The sequence below is a fragment of the Oxyura jamaicensis genome, chromosome 3 (assembly GCF_011077185.1).
Source record: "Oxyura jamaicensis isolate SHBP4307 breed ruddy duck chromosome 3, BPBGC_Ojam_1.0, whole genome shotgun sequence".
Classification (NCBI taxonomy): domain Eukaryota; kingdom Metazoa; phylum Chordata; class Aves; order Anseriformes; family Anatidae; genus Oxyura; species Oxyura jamaicensis.
This window is the reverse complement of record NC_048895.1, coordinates 70,580,236-70,597,311: the sequence shown is the minus strand read 5'-3', so window position 1 is coordinate 70,597,311 and position 17,076 is coordinate 70,580,236. Positions and strand designations below refer to the sequence as shown.

The following is a 17,076-nucleotide window of genomic DNA, read 5'->3' as shown; positions in this document are numbered from 1 at the left end:
GTCCATCTGCAAAACAATGATTAGATGGAATAGAAATACACAGATAAGCAAAGCACACAAAAAAACCACTTTGAAAAACACCAGCGTGCTCTAGCTCCCAGTCTCCATGTTGCCAGCTGAAATCCTTGAAATCCTCCAAGGTCCGGTGGGAGGAATAAGTAAGAGGACATTTAGGCTCAGCACGCGGTAACAAAGCGTTTCTTTCTATTCCGTTTATTTATTTATTTCTCCTCCCAAAAGACAGATCTGTAGGATCGTCACGCTGGTAACAATGAATCTCGACAAGTGGCATCAGCGTGGCACGCTGGAATACTTCTCACCAGAGGACAAAGCCTAAAGAGAAGCATTCCGTCCTTTCTGTTTTCCATAAGGCTTCATTCTATTCTGATCGACGCATCACCATGAATATCCTCGTGGGCATTTTAAAAGCTATAATTTCAACTCTGAGGTTTTGCAAGCTTTGTTTTGTGTGGTGCATGCTATCATAAACATCCTGAATATAATTACAACTGCAGTTTTGTGGGCTGTACTCTTCCCTCTTTGTAGCCCAAAGCCAATGTTTACAAAAACTTTTCAGCACGCTTATGTGATTTCAACTTTTTATTATTATTACAAATGTATATTATTTTATTAAAAAAATTCACACTGAAGCAAAGTCAATTCCATTTCATTACAACCAAGAATATAAAATAAATGCAATGAACTCATAGTTTAGTTTTAACAGTCATTTTGAGAGTGACATCAGGACAACTTAAAAGCCGTAAACTCTTAACTCTAGAATGAGAAAAGTATTTCGCTTTGTGGTTTTGCTCGCCCATCGGCACGGGCATCGCTCAATGTGGCCACCACTGATCTGAAGCGGCAACGTTTTGTGGCAGCATGAGGTGCACACACAGTAATTCCTAATGAAAACTACAAAAATGAAAGATGCGTGCATGAAATTATTCGAAAAAAAATAACTGAGTAGAGACAGGCACACTTCCACAAATAGTAAACATGGGAAAATACAACTAGAACAATTTGAAAAGTATACTACCTTACATATATAAAAAGTTCTTTAAATTGCTGTTAAAAAGGACATGTTCTGTCCACATTTTGTGTAATACTTTTTAGTGTCTACACAAGACAAATTTTTAAAAAAATTAAATAGTATTAATTTACTACTAAATATTTAGGAGATAACAGTGCATTAAGGACTTCTTTTCATATAGTAATACGCATCGCTCCTGTCTGGCGACATTTTTTTTTAGAAGATTACGTATGGCCTTATGTACAATACATTTATTTAATCCTAAAACAATTCTTTGCTTAATGGTGTTAAAGTACCATTCCTGAAGATTACGAAGGGGAACTAAGCTTATTATGTTCATATAAAATATTATACATATTTGAACACTTCTGGCTTCCCGCCACCCCTCCCACTAAGGATGCTCTGCCCTCCCCCTCCCCGGGTACAGTGTCACAGATGCAGTGCAGGACTCGCAGCTTTCCTCGCCTTTCTCCTTCACCGTGCAGTCCAGCGGCCTGCTCTGCCCCCCCTGCACATAAAAAGGAGCGACCACCTCTGCTGGTGTCCCTCGCCTCTCCACGTACCAGTGTGAAAGGCTGCGGTGGGGATATAGAGCTTACGGGCAGAGGCAAAGCTGGGAGTACTAACCAAACCGCACAGGCAGAAACTAGTATAAAAGTGATGTGGTCCTGGCTTCCCACGACACACACTACACAGTTCACTTCCTAAAACCTCAAGAAATTACCCCTGAAAAGCAAGGCTTCTTTCACAATGACTGCCATCACCCCGAAAATGCACAGCAAGCTCACAAGAAAAGGCAAATTATTTCCCAACCAGAAGACAGAAAGAAGGTAGAGGAGCACGCACAGCGCACATTTTCCAGCAGACGCCTTTGCTTTTACTCACTCTCCTTTCAGTTGTTACTTTGAAGGCAACAGGAGACAGCTCAGCTCCACATGCACAAAATCTAGAGGGGACTGGGCAGGGTCCATCTACCTGGTCTAGCAGATGCAGAAATATCCGTTCAGCCCGGACAAAGGGCATGGCAGTTGCTCTAGAAGCTGGAAGCGCGCTCAATTGAAGGACCTTGCAGTGCTGGGAAGTTTCCCACTACACACAGATTCATCTACACCACGATTTTGCCTTGTTGGCACAAGAGCCCAACGTAACCAGTAACGTGCCTCCCCGCCACTACGTGAACGCTGATCGCCAGCCTCAGGTCACAGCAGGGAAAAGGAACGTCAGGAAGAAACAAAAGGATCTGGGGCAAACTGAAGGCTGAGAAGAACAGGAGGGGACAACGATTACTCTGCCATGGGTTAACATCCAGAGATGTGAAATTCATTTCACAAATATATTAAAAAAACGATGCTTCATGGCATTGGCCAAATGTCGAGTAGCTCAAGGTACCTCACACTACCGTCAGTAAGAGGTGGGACATTGGATTTACAGGAAGAATGTAACCCCAGATTCACTGCAATGAAATAAACGATTGAAATCTGTCCTTCCAAACAGCTTACTGGGGTACAGGTAGCATTTCAAGGACTACACATTAGAAGTATCCTCTGGGAGACCGTTTTTCCCCAGATAACAAATGTGATTATTTTTCTTTCAAATTGCTTCAATTCCTTTTCACCACCTCCTTACCTATTTGATGACAAAAGCAGGTTTTGGTCACTCTTCTAGAGAAGCTGGGTGTGGCCGAAACCACACGATGGCGGATATGTCCAAACTAAGCCAACAGCTCGCAAAAAAGCATGAGAACAACACATTTTCGAGGGGGAAGGGGGCCCTGAAGGTGATCAGGAGATCAAATCCAGTACAATTAAGTTCCAGTCTACCTGTGATAAAAGCATCCTCCTGACAGCAAACAAATCCAACAGCATTTTGCTGGGTCTGATCACAACTTCAGTGTGAACGCGTGCAGGTATATACAATGATTAGGGGATTTTTGGATGGGTACAGGGCAGAGGAGAACACAGTATATATGATTGTAGCATTGACTGTTTACATATAAACTCTTCTCACTGTACCTCTTCTCTGAGCACTAATTTTAGAAGCTCACCGACGTTACATTGCTGGTAGCTTTCTAACCGCATGAATGTTTTTTTTCCAGGTTTTCTGCAACAGGAATCAGCCTTATTTCTGAAGGCTGAAGGAAAAACGAAGCTGTCCCAAATTATATGTTGTGTCTCTCCGAATAACTGTGGTTACAGAAGTTGGACAATGATCCTCTGATTATGCTTCTGAACTCTGCTTATTTACTGGGGATTTTCTGCCAGCTACCCATCCACTTACAGTCCTTAGGCACAATCAAAACATGTTTGCTCTAGGGAAAAAGAAACATTTCAGTGCAATCAAGCGCATCTGGTGTAACTAATCTGGGTTAATCACAGCAATGTGAGGGACATAGAGTATGCATTACAAACATGAAAAAGGAAGAATTTTCAACATGCTTCTCAAACGGCACAATAATTTCTCTTAATTATTAATTCTAACATAAAATGATTAAATGTATTTGTTTTTATAAGTCTTAGTATTTCAGCCACACTCCGGAATGTGAAAGAGAAGCTAAGTTTATAGAACTCTTGCATACATTAATCAGCTGCTTAACAGAAAAACAAGCCACCAACCACATTCCTACTGAAATTTGAGGGCAGTAAATACATTTTCCTGACTATTTTGGTGTCCAGCCTGGGAAGACATTCCTTTCTTCTGTTCCAACAAATCCTGAAAGCATCTCCTTTTTCTGTGACTGTCATGGTTTCATTTAAAACAACGCTTAATTTAAAACTAGTCAGAGCATGATCACTGTGATTTCAAGAATTCAATGTGAATGAGTTAAGAAATATCAGCAATCTTCTGTTTGGTGTTCGGTCCAGTAGCAAGAAGCATATTTGTCGCTGCAGAGACTTGGGTCTTTTTTTTTTTTTTCCTTTTTCTTTTTCTTTTTTTCTTTTTCTTTTTTTAACTTTTATTTTTTAAGACCTCGCCTGAAAACTAGACTAATAAAAACAGAATAGTAAAATACTCTGGAACAGTAAAATTTTGCTGTTCTTGACATCCATGAGCAAAACAGTAATATCCTGTGAAAATAACATAGTGCTTTAAAAAGGTGCAATATACCTGTATAGCTAAACTGGTTTGCCTAGTATAAAACTAACTATATACAAGCTTGAAAGCCTGGGAGTTCAAGATTTTAAAACTTTAAAATCCCATCAAAGAGATTGAAAAGACAGATTTATGGCAATCACTACAGCATAAGGAAGGTGCACCAGGAATCCTTCAAAATTCCAAAGGTTAAAGAAGTTAAGTGCTGGGTTCAGATCAGAAGGGTTCATTAGAGTAACCACAATGGAGCACATGCAAGGGAGGGAGGAAGGAAAACTTCACGAGAATCTCCTTTATGGCAATAAAGGGGCAGGAAAAAAAAAAAAGTCTTCAGTAAGTAAAGTTTTCCTTTTGCAATTGTGAATTTTAATTCTGCATCATAGTTTGTGTTTTTGGTTCTTCTCATCAGTATGAACTTCATATTGCTGGAGTCTTCTGGCTTTAGTCCATTCTTTTTTTGAGTGCAGTCTCTTAAACCTCTCAGTACCTGTGAGACTGGTGAGACTGATGGTACTGAGAGCTCTGCTGAGATGATGTGGAATAGCCCATCGTACTCTGGGACTGAGAAGATCCCTGAATGTTGCTTTGGTAACTCAGGCGTGAGCTGGAGTGCTGGAGAAAAAGAGAACAGGAACAGGGGAATGAAAAACAGCCTGTTAGGACTATGCAGCGCAGGAAACTTTCAGCCTCTCTGAAGCTAATTAAAAATTGACTGTTGGAGAAACTAACTAAACAGTGCTACTGTTTGACGTCCCATAAAATCTGATCTGTAATCAGGCTTAACACACCACAGAAAGTACACCACGTCACTGGCAGATATCTAAACGTACAGCATGGACACACCGATTTGTCATGGAAAAGTACACAAGACAAAACAGAAAAATGACAAAAGAGAAAACAGCTGTTTCTTAAACTTATGCCTACCATTACTGTAAGCACTATTAATGCAACAAACAACTACTAGTACCAAAAGCACCCTTTGCAAGATAGGCAATACTAAAACAGTACAGAGAAATAACTTACTCTGTTCCTTAGAGAAAGAAAATCATGACCTAAGAATTACTTATCTAAACACGAAAATGCCCAGTAAGATAAAATATTATAATTCTAGGTAAGCCTTTCAACCTGCTGCCTTGTTTACTGGAAGCAAAAAGAGCTCCTTAGTGATGGCCACATGTATGTTCAAATTCATATGTATGTGCTAAATGTTTTTTTCCCTCCAATCTTTGAGATGTTAGCTCAGTGGACCTCAACCTCAGCAAGCCTAATTCATGGATCATTTGTGACCTCCAGCCTGCTTAATTTGCATGCTTATTACCATATCCGTTCCTCATCCAGTATTCATAATGATCTGCAAAATCACTCAAAACTGCAAAATCATTTTGTATGAAAAGTACTGCTCAATGGATAGAAGAAGACTCTTTAGCAAGGTAAATCCCACCCCAATTTACAAGAATGGAGTGTCTACAGAAAAGGTACTATTTAATCAGCAAACAATTTATTTTCAACAAAGTTTAGTGCAGGGTCAGGCATCCATTCAATAAATATTTCTGTTCACTGTCTAGGGGATTCTTCTACATGGCTATGTCCAAAAGTCATCAGCAATACTGTGGCAAGCTATGATCATCTAGAAAGAGTGTTAAAAAACTACATTCTGATTAAATATTAAAAATTAGGAAAACCTCTGGAGAAGTTTGTATTCTGAATGGAAATCCCACAGATAAAGCAGGTCCGTAACAGAGCATTCTCCACAACTGCTCAGTGAAGGCAGCAGCCAAGTCAGTGGTCTCATCTGCCCACCAGATCCCAACTAGGAGAGCTGTGAAAGCATCCTGGCAACTTCCCAGATGGATGATGAAGAGTAAGAACCTAAAGTTCAGGCAATGTAAAACTTCTGCCCTTTCTTTTCCCGTACATAGTTTATATTCCTTAATTTCATATAAACTGGAAAACGTATTAAAACATAAAAATAATTGCATTACTTTTTGTGTTCTGCCTAAATACAGGAATATGAAGGTTGTTCCCAAGGTGAAACATGGCATTGCTGGAGATGTAACTGTCCAGTCCTGCGGACGACCGTATCTCAATATGCTCTCAATGTAGCCAACAGATTGTGCTGAATGACTTCACTTGTTTGCAAGGGTCAGTCTGGGAGACAACAGCTCACCACACTGGCTTTGGGAGGGATGTCTCCCAGTGGCACACATGCTGCTAATAGCCAGATTTGCTTGACCTGCGTGATTAGATTGTTTACAAAATGCCCGAAATATGAAATTTGCCTCAAAATTCTGCAAGTTTTTATAACTTTTAATAGGAAAGAAAAAGAATTGTGATAAATACGATAACTTTATAGGAACTAGTTTGGGATGAAAAGCATCAGCTTACTGTGATAAGCAAAAAACCTGAGGTCTCATAAGGAATGCTCAGTAAAATTCAACAAAAATTCGTATTGTAATTTGTAAAAGTAACATATATTGTTGGTGAACTACAAAAAAAATTCAAGTGAGATTTGAGATCACTGTCTAAATGAAAATCAAAGCAAAACGATTCTTCTTCCTACTTCTGAGTAAGAAAAAATGGAGTAAAACTAATGCCATAAGACTACAAGAACATATTAATCAAGAACATATTAATTTGCCTGTGCTTATTTTTGTTCTGCAGAAGAGGATTCGCTTTTTTTTTTTTTTTTTAAACAAAGTCAGACTTGTACAAATTGCCGACATTCCTTTTTTGAACAGAAGACAGTCAGCTAGAATTTAAGGGCAGATAGCCAAATCAAGTGTAAAAAAAGGATAATCAGAGCATACAATTTAGCAAGTGACGTAAAGGGAACATACAGATCATTATTTTGATGCCTGTGCTGTTAAAGTTTAAAAGGAAGGACCATGGGGGGTAAAAAAAGGGGTCAAACTATCTCAAAAAATGGGATTTAGACCGTTAAAAACTTGTAAGCAGGAAGCCTGCCAACATTTCAGAGAGCTCTGTAAGGATTCTATAATGGACATCATCAAATGCAGCACGCCAGTCCTCAGAATACAGACCAGAACAGGCTAGCCATAAATACTACGTAGTCAGACAGCTGTAGTGATCTGTCCAGACCTCAAGGCTGTCTGGAACTTTTCAAAACAAAAAATAAAACAAAAAACCCCAACCTTGTTGTCTTTACCCTTAAGCTGCCCTCAACGCCTTCACGATCATTTGTAATTAAGAGCAAAACAGAAAGGAGAGAAAAATGTCTGGCACTGAGAAATCAATTGTGTGTGGAGGAGGTCTGGCTGGGTAAGTCACTGCAATTCCAGAGCTGCTTTTAGAAAAAAAAAAAATCATCTGCTTATTTAAGTTTAAAGTAGCCTGGACAGCATTCTCCAACGTGGTGTCCTCTTGAAGCAGACAGAATCCCTAACATCTGTAAAAATATACTTTTACTAGCTACCTTTCTATTATTCTGCTTTCAACTTATTACTGTTCTAGTGAGCATATATTCACAAATATTGAAGAGCATGGTTAAATCAACACTTTGTATATTTAGTGCAAGTCACTTTTTCAGTGGAAAATATTTAAGTAAGCATTGACAAGTAAACAAGTCAAAAAAACCCTCAGTGATACTGCTTTTACTTATGAATGTTACTGCACTGGAAAAGATGAAATCCATTCAATGGTCACATTAGAAATAATGCATGTTTATGCCCTGCTTCAGCATGAATCACACTGAGGAACCAAAACATCATTCCTGTGCTAACATGCATATTCTCTTTAACTTTAGAATTAGATTTAACAAAACATTAGAATAAACTACAGAATTATTCCGTACGTTTGATGATATGAAGTAGAATGAAGCAGAAATCAAATGGAAAAGCCTGGCTCTAATTTTGGTTTCGCTTCTCAGGCTCTGCTTCTCACACAGGCTTTAATCTTGCCAAGAGCCAAGTATTCTGAGCTTGATCTAATGCAGCATTTACATTCATGAAATAGTTCCACTGGTTTCAGTATGATTACTTTCAAAGAAACTTAAGCACATGTGTAAGTGCTTTCCTGGAGCGCACTAGTCCTCAACCCTTTACAGGGTGCAGCAAATATAGCTCATATTCTATTGAAAATTACTCAGCATAGCACAAAACCTTTTTACTGCCCTAATAGGCTTTAAGCCTGCATTTTTATCTCATGTATCAGAGCGTGCCTGCTCAGGTTACAAGAAAAAAAAAAAAAAACATTAAAATACAATCCCTCTTGCAGCGGGGAAGGGAGAAAATGACATTTGGCTCTACGTTATCGGAAGCGGCAAAAACCCGAGAGGTACCTGATAATCTGAAGGCATGACAGGCCCGCCTGAGTTAGCGCCTGAAGGCCCTATGCGTGGTTTCTTGTTTGGAGGCACCTGATTGAGGCTGGAGTCCTGGCTGTGCTGGAGTCCTGCGCCCGCGCCGCCGGCACCCGCACCTGCGCCCCCGGCCGTCCCGTTGGTTTGGGTGCTGTTTTGCTGCTGCTGCTGCGGCGGCTGCGGCGCGGCCTGCGGCTGCTGCTGAGGTGCTGTTTGCTGCTGATGTTGGTTCTGCTGCTGCTGATTCTAGGGAGGAGAAGAGACACCACGCCGTTATTTCCTCCGGGCTCGGCTGTGACCGTGATGGGGCCACCGAGCCGGGCGGCGCCGTGCCGATGGGGCAGGCCCAGCTGCTCACCAGGAAAGCACAGCAAGGCTTTCGCGCCTCAAACGGGGGCATTCCGCTCGTGGTTCACCTTTATTTTTTGTTGTGGTTGTGTTTTGTGAACAAAGCAAGCTCGCCTAAAACTGGAATGAGAGTCTAGTGATTTCTGCAGCTAGCCAAGCTCTCAGCCCTGAATAGCAGAGAGGGGGGTGGAAGGAGCTATTTATAAAGCAGTAATCACCTAATGAGCTGAATCAAAAAACCCCAAAATTTCACTAGCGCTCAGTGGCAGATGTGGTGAACCACAGTAAATTATTGTAAGTGCTTCAACAGCCCCATTCACTCAGAATCAAAACCACTTTTCCAATTTTCACAAATGACACAATAATGCAATAATGCAAATAATCCGAAGGAGGCTGGCAGCAATATTGCCAGAAAGGTAAGCAAACCGAGACTGGAGAAATTACATAATTTCTTCCAGGTTGTGAGGAAATTTTGTGGCAGAACCAGTGTAGTGTCATGCCCCTTTTGCTCTCCTGTGTTTTCAAAAGCACCTTGGAAACAGCGGTACACCGGGAATGCGGTCCAGCGTGGTGCCTAGCTAGGGGGTCATAAAACTTTATTGAAATTGCAGGAAGGGAAAATTGACCAGAGAGAACTAGCTGAAGACAAAAGAGGAGGCCACAGCTGACAGAAGAATCTGATAAGAAAAAGCAAAAAATAGCAAAGGAAGAGAAGCCAGGCAGTGAAGATGTGTTAAGATACAGTGGCCTAACAAGGAAGAGACAAGAGAAAGGTGTCACAGAAGGGAGAAAAAAAAGTTAACAAGGGGAACATCAGAGCAAAAGACACCATACTCAGCGGGCTTCTGAGGGCTGAGAAGAGCATTAGGGGACTGGAGAAAACCAGCAGAGTGTGTCTCTGCCCTCCATGATCAGACACTTACAAGGAAACCCACCCATCTGCCTGCTTGTGAGCACTAGGGAGGGCTTCTCCAACAGAGCAAGTAAGAGAAGAGCAAAGAAAAGCAATTTCACTCCAAATATGAGATATGTAGCTTGCTCATCATGAAAAACCCTACAGCTTTCACGGCTTGAATTAAAAAGCCTTACAGTTAAGTAACATCCCCCAGACAGACACACACTACGCTGCCTGGTAGTATGGAGCATTTCAGGACAGTCTTTTTGTCCCTAGGATATCTGCTTATGAATTTTTCAAAGCTTTAGTACGGCAGCCTTTCATCAAAACCTCACATTACCACTTTCTCAGCAATGATGACAATCTTAGCACCAGCACAAAATTGATGCTCTCCATCACAAGAAGGCATTTCGTTACCTCAGACAAATGACATAAACATCTGTAACTGCGACAATCACCACCACAGTTTCCCAAGATACATTCAAATCAAATTTGCAATGATGTATTTATTTAAGATTATAAATAAGCCTTGCATCTCCAAGGACTTAGAGATGGCTTGTATTTCCATTCCACATTTAGCAAGAACAGTAATATCTCCTGCCATGAGTAGTCCTCAAATCCCATCCCAGTCAGATTCTGCTTCCAGGGAGATTTAAACTCTTAAAAGTTTACGTCATGCTAGCTTGTCATAAACTTTGTTAAGAAGCGATTTATCTTTTAAATCATGGTTTGGGCTTCACTTATACAAACAAGCACCAATAACTAAGGCAGTGTTTGTGCTAGATTCTGAGATTTGTATTTTCATGGGGACGCTGGGACGCGAGTGAGGTGGTTGCTACTGTGAGAGCTCAAAAACTGCATTTTTCTTAACTGTAAAAAATTACAGTAGGAATTCTCACAATTAAGCACCACAGTTAGTCATGTGTCTAATGTTTGGCACTTTGGACATCAGCACAAAGTTTACCTGACTACCTTGCTCTTCTGTGCAGCTACCACTTCTGTGGCCTTGGTAGATGCTGAGATCTACTCTATTGCATTCTGGCTGTTGCCTAACTGCACTGCCTTAGCACGTGGACACGGCTCACAACAGCAAAAATACCCACAGGTCGGTTTATTTCATGGTGGTTCTTAAACACTATACAAGGTCTAAAGTTAGCAACATATGACCATGTGCCATCTCTCGGACATGTTACCAAAATTAAATTCTGATCCTAATGTAATTTTAATGAGGGGAGAATCCTTTCATTTTGTTTTACAAACACTCAGCTTAGCTTTGCTGACTAACAATTAGCCACGTTGAAGAAAGGATGCTTATGTTAAAGATTATTCAATTAAGATTTCAGTTCCAAATAAACAAACAGAGAGAACTCCTCTGTATTTCCTAAGGCTATACAAAGGCTTTTGTTTTAAAAACAAATCAGAAACCAACTCTATCATAAATAAATAAGTCATTTCACTTGCAACCTCATCATAAAAAAACAAAGCATGGCACAGATCCAGTTTTGAGGATATTCTTTACCTTCGCATTTTCTACACTGTGAGAACAGATTCAGTGAGTAATGCATAACTTAAATTACCTACACGGTCTGAAAAACTTTTACTTGGAGTGCATAAATACGCGACTGTCCCCAGCAGTCTCAAAGATTGTTTATATAATGGCTGTTTTAAATATAAACATTCCGTTGTTTTTTCTTCCCAATACTCCCATGGAAAAGACAGATACTTACTTTTAAATACACTGCCTAAACAAAAGCCAGAGTAATTTTAATTCATAAGGCTTGTTCTTATTTTTGAAGTTGTGAGAGTCAGAGCAACACCAATAACTAAATTACAATCTAATCAGTATCATGACTGATTGTATTTTTGCTTAGGTCTTTCAGTTTCCTCTTTTTGAATAACTATCTGGACAAAAAAATCCAGGACATTACCACTTGTTCTCAGTACAGAAGAATCCACAATTTCTGTTCCGAAAACAAAATCTGCTGTCTGAAATGCATCACGATAGGCACACTTTTAAACTCAGCTAGTTTCTCATGCTACAAAGAAAATCTGAAAAGAGAAGATGCACATAGTCAAAAAGTTTCTCAAAACAGTAACAGTCCTTCTCTTGTAGCCCTCAGATAATTACCGTTTATGGTTGTTTTCTTCACATTTTGCTAGCTATACCTTACAATTGGTGCCTCATTGTACACTCTTAAGAAAAAATACCAAGCTGGTTCATCACACACTATAGCAGTCTTGTTCAGTCTTCACACCATGATGGGACAATCACCACTATCACGTAGCATGGCTGAACTCAGATAAGTTGCTAACACACCAGAACTTACTACGCACGCAAACAAGCTCTTGCTCATGTCTAAGGGACTATGGGAAAGAGGGTATTCAGAGTGGATTGTCACTACAGAACAGTTCATGCTCCTTAATACTCTTTTGTCTGAGGACCCTTAAAACACGATCAGGAAACAGCGTGCAGATGGATGAAATGTTCTGATGTAGTGCCAGAAGCAGGCTGCCACTATTTATTTGAGACCCTAACAACCATCTCCTTTCAAATGGCTGGATGCATGCCATTCATACAATGGAAATGCCATTCTTTTCTTGTGATCGCAGTATTTTCATTGTGCAGGAGGAGGTAGGCAAGGTCCTCCTGGAATGATGGCAGCTGAAAGCAGGCAACTGCTGACAGAACTCAGACAGATCATTCCCTGCAGGTCAGGGCAAACTGCTGGTGATACCACCCAAGACACCCCAAAGTCATCTGATGCTTCTAGTCTCACTGGAAAGTGGTTTTAAGACATCCTTGCCTGGAAAACACATTTTTGCTTAAATGCTCATGTTTATTAGTTTTCATTTTACTGCCATTACCCTTTCTTATTGCATACTTAAAAGGAAAAAAAAAAAAAAAAAAAAAAAAAAGTTTATTATACCTTATCCCCTTTCTCTTCAGGTTCATCTTCATTAAGGAATTCTCGCTTAGGATATGGAATCTGGCAGCCAGCAAATACACTGGAATACAGTAAACACACAACAAATACATACATATGACAAACATTTACTTAATGCTATATTAAGAATACGAATATAACACTATTCATTTTCTTTTATTTCGTGATTCCTGTTGCCATAAGCGAGTGGCACTGAACACCCAAGCTGCAGATCCCAGCAGCTAGACGCTGATCATAATGTCTTATCTCTTTGCTGTTGGCACGAGATCATCATTTAGAAATCATGGCATGGTTGAACATGCCCAAATGCCACAGCAACCACTTGTTGATTCCGATGGCAAAATGTGGTGTCACAGCAGCCAGACGTTCCACAGCACCTGGTTGGAGCATGCATGGCTCACTGAATGAAGAGCCTGATCCAATGAGAGTTAATGCCTTGTAAGCATCTACTTGACTTACAATGATCTTAAATACATTTGCCAATCACAACTACAGAGCTATGTTCAATTAGCTTCTCAGGTCTTGTTTAGAGGGAAAAGACAGCTTTTAAATTCACCTGGCTAACAGGATTTGGAACATTCCTTTATGTTTATGGCAGATACTTTATCATAATGTTACCCTGTAATCCCTGCAGAGCTATAGGCCTAAGTACAACTGCATAATGTAAATGCTATGTAGAAACTTACTGGTAGATGCTGACCAGTATCCATTTCTTATATTTCCGTGCCAGCATTCAGAATTGCTGAAGGCATTTAGAATATGATACAATCAACATGGCATGATTTTTTAAAGTGTCTCAACAGTGCCTAATCCAGGTGCTAAGTAGTGTTTTGTCTTATCTAATCAGAAGGAAAAAAAATGAAGAAAAAACAACAACTAGTTTCAGCTCAACTTCATTTGCGCTCCAGTGACTGTTCCCTCCTTTTAGTGTTTGTTGCCTGCTTGCTGAGGAAACAGTGAAAGCAAAGGTGGAAGTCTCTGTGCATCCAGCTCCTACAGATCATAATCCTTCTGAAAACTGGGAAGATAAGCTAGAAGGGGAAAGTCTGCCAGTAGCAACTGCATGTATTATTTGAATGTGTCATGAGAGTAAAATATATAGATATACAAAATCTGTACTCCCAAGCCCCTTGAACAAGGAACCTGTGGAACTTGCGGTAGTCACTGATCCCTTTTCTTTCCTCATACTGTTGTGACCCTGCACAAAAGGGCATGGGAACAGGCTGTAGATAAGAAAACGGTCCTAGTCCTAGGGAGAGAGGCAATGAAGTGAAGTAACAGAGAGCAGGGCTCTGTGAGGTAGAACAGAACAGGGCACAGATGAATTCTCTAAATACTGTAATAATGCTGTCACTGGCTTCTATAGCACATTCAGAACTACAACACCAGTGCAACAGGGGGTGTTGCCCATGACCACTCAGTTCTGGCACCAGTAGATGAAGACATTGCAGCCCTGTACTATGGTTCTACTGAGCATGCCTGAGCTACTACACCTTGTGGACACAGGTGGGCACCTGTGGATTTTTCAGCCGTCATCTCATTAACAGGGACTGGCATTTAGCAGAAAGTAGACCTTCCTGAAAAGCACAGAAGAGGGAATACATACTCTGATGTAGGCAGAGGATCCTCTTGGAAGTAAGGGTCCTGCAAAGCCTGCTCTGAGGTAATTCTCTTTGTAGGGTCCATAGTAAGAAGTTTCTGAAGCTGCAAACAACATTAAAAATAGCAAAAAGCTTATCAAACTATCACTTTCCAAACATACAACTTATACAATTGTTAAATTATCTGCGGCTTTTCCAGGCAAGTTTAAATTAACATTTCTTGTTAAGTACCCAAGAACCAGAATGCATATTCCCAAGAGCCACAAAATACTATGGCTGTGAATGGCTCTCGCATAAGAAATGGCTAAGTGTAGCAGGCAGTATTAATTGCTAAGGCCAAACCACTGTCCTAACGTAACATTAAATTTAGCTATTACAGGTTCATAAAGCATGATTTCTAAGTAAGTATTGTGACACACACATAACTTTTATACTGTTCTACAGCACAAACACAACAGGAAAAGCCTGTCAGAAGAGACCGAATATGATCAGACTCTCCATATCCCTTTCAGCCATAAACAATAGATCTTCATCTCTCTAACCAGCAAAATTTCAGAGACAGAGCACACAGGTCCCAGTCCTACTCTAATTGGTTTTGAGATGAGAAAGAGGAGGAACATACCCTTCCTAGTAACCTTTTTTCCTTACTAGGAGGAAAGCAATAACAAATTTATTAGCTAGAGTGCTGCTGAATGCAGCAGGCTATAAAAGAGGATTATAATATATTAGTAGTATTAAACAGGAATTATAGGGATAACATACCCTTTCTAGTCATTTATCACATTCTGATAAACTCACTGTGGGAAATTTGGGGGCTCAGATTATATTGTACAGTGTCATGCTCTCACATAAGTCTCTGCTAAAACAAGTTAGCAGTGAAAATAAAATTCCTTCTGTAAATGGCATTGTAGCTCAAACTATCATCCATGCCTTCAACAAAAATACTCTGGAAATCCAGCAAAAGAAAATGCCATATTTCACCTCATCCAAAGCTGCCTCCAAATGTGTTTTGTATTCTTTTTTATTTGAAGACTGTTATTGTACCACAGCAGAAAATCTAAAGATATCCAGAACCTTTTAGTGATCTGCTCACAATCTTAACGATTCCCCTCTTAGCCAGAGGATATAACGAGTTTGTCCATCCCAGGTTATGCCACACACAACATCACTCTAAGGGAGGCATCCTGCCTATCAGTGATGCTGCTGTGAAACAGCTTACTTCGTCTGGTTTCCTGTACCTTCTGTTGCTTCTAAACAAACTCCCTTCACAAAACAAAGCGGAAAATTCTTCAAGATGTCCTCGAACATGCACTTTTATTTTCCTTTCCTCTTCCCTTTACTTCACAAAAGTCTTGTGCTCCTGGGAGCTTTTTAGCTCTCTGAAACCACGTGGGACCAAGGGTTTGGTGAGGCTGGGCATACAAGTGCCTTGCAGATCCTCATTACATAAAAGCTTCAGATCTGGAGTACAAGCAGTTTAAGCACACCCTCAGCATGAATGTAAATGAAGAAAACATATCTCAAAACTAGACAGTTGGTGATAAATATCTTTGTTTTATGTCAGTGTTCAGCAGAATGAGGTAGTAGAACAGACACAGACATTAACATCAGAAACGCATTTCTCTCCGGTCATCACAGTGATTTTCAATTTGTACCTACCAAAAGAAAAACTTTGCTGTCAGGCTTGACTTTGTGTTTCTCCATGTATTTTATGAGGCTACTATTGGCATATCTGAAAAATATTGTTAAACAAAGACATTTCTGAAATAACATAGCATGAAGAATATGGGAGTATACCAAGTGACCACAAAACCACCAGCCTTTAATAAGTGAACTGTAAAAAGAACTACTATCACAAAATACGTCAGATACTTATCAAGCAGTTGACACTATGTATGCTTTTCACTAATAGCATTAGTATTGACTGCATGCAGATTATTTCCATAGAACATGCAACTTTTTATAGCCTATGGATAAGCTGTTGACACTGGCATATGACAGAGAAACTCAACTTGAAGTTCACATTTGTTTTCCAAAGCAACTCCACCACAGAACGTGTACAGCAGTTTCTAACAGTTAAGCTATTGTTTCCAGTTGAGATTTGGCAGGGAAGTTAACCTTTCTGTCTCCCCAACCTGCAGCAAACCACACAGTCATTATAGTTCCCAAGCTTGAAAACGCCCCAACCATGTATGACCTGTGCCTGGCCTTGAATGTGCAAATCCAGAGGTTAACTACAGCCATTTTCAAAAGAAAGAAGCCTTGTGCACAGATAAGCTTCACATCTCGTCTAAAGCCAGCATAATGAATCCATGGCAGAGCTGGGAACAGAACCCAAAACTCCCATATCCCTGTCTCCTGCATTACAGCAGAAGTCTGTGTTGCTCCTTCCACCCTCTGATCTATCACCATCACTAGTGACTAATTTAGCCAAAGCCCCTGGCAACACTGAAAGAAGGCAAATCTCAGATCCCAGATAGGCTTTACATCACTACCTACTGAACGCTATACCTTCATACAGAAACTTCTGCCACTACTTTACGGTCTCCAGATCTATGCTGGACAAAAGGACCAAGAGATGCTTCCCTGTTCCTTCTCTCACAAAATGAATGAAGTTACCTTGAACATCTAATGCAACTGGTTAAACCAACTTTGCTTGTCTGTGCCTGCCATAAATCAAATTGCACTTAAAATGATCCCTTCTAGAGAAATAAGGAGGCAACTCAGCTGATGCTTTTAACAAGTACCTGAGGGAGAGAACTCCATTCAAGCAAAACAGCTAATTCAAAACAGAACAGCTGTCACAGCTTTGGAATCCAAGCACTCCAAAATCCCACCCCTGAAAAAGT

The 17,076-nt window shown here is 40.2% G+C and overlaps 1 protein-coding gene across 1 annotated transcript in view; it reads right to left on the bottom strand.

Annotated features, from left to right (window-relative positions):
• Positions 1–587: 587 nt before the first annotated feature.
• CDK19 (cyclin dependent kinase 19) overlaps positions 588–17,076 on the bottom strand; it is a 121,069-nt gene continuing 104,580 nt past the window's right edge. The window contains exons 9-13 of the mRNA XM_035321388.1: positions 15,887–15,959; positions 14,233–14,330; positions 12,609–12,687; positions 8,418–8,684; positions 588–4,732 (exon numbers count right to left, since the gene is read on the bottom strand). Of these exons, the coding sequence (XP_035177279.1) occupies positions 4,601–4,732; positions 8,418–8,684; positions 12,609–12,687; positions 14,233–14,330; positions 15,887–15,959 (649 nt within the window). The 3' untranslated portion in view covers positions 588–4,600. The remainder of the gene's footprint in view (positions 4,733–8,417; positions 8,685–12,608; positions 12,688–14,232; positions 14,331–15,886; positions 15,960–17,076) is intronic.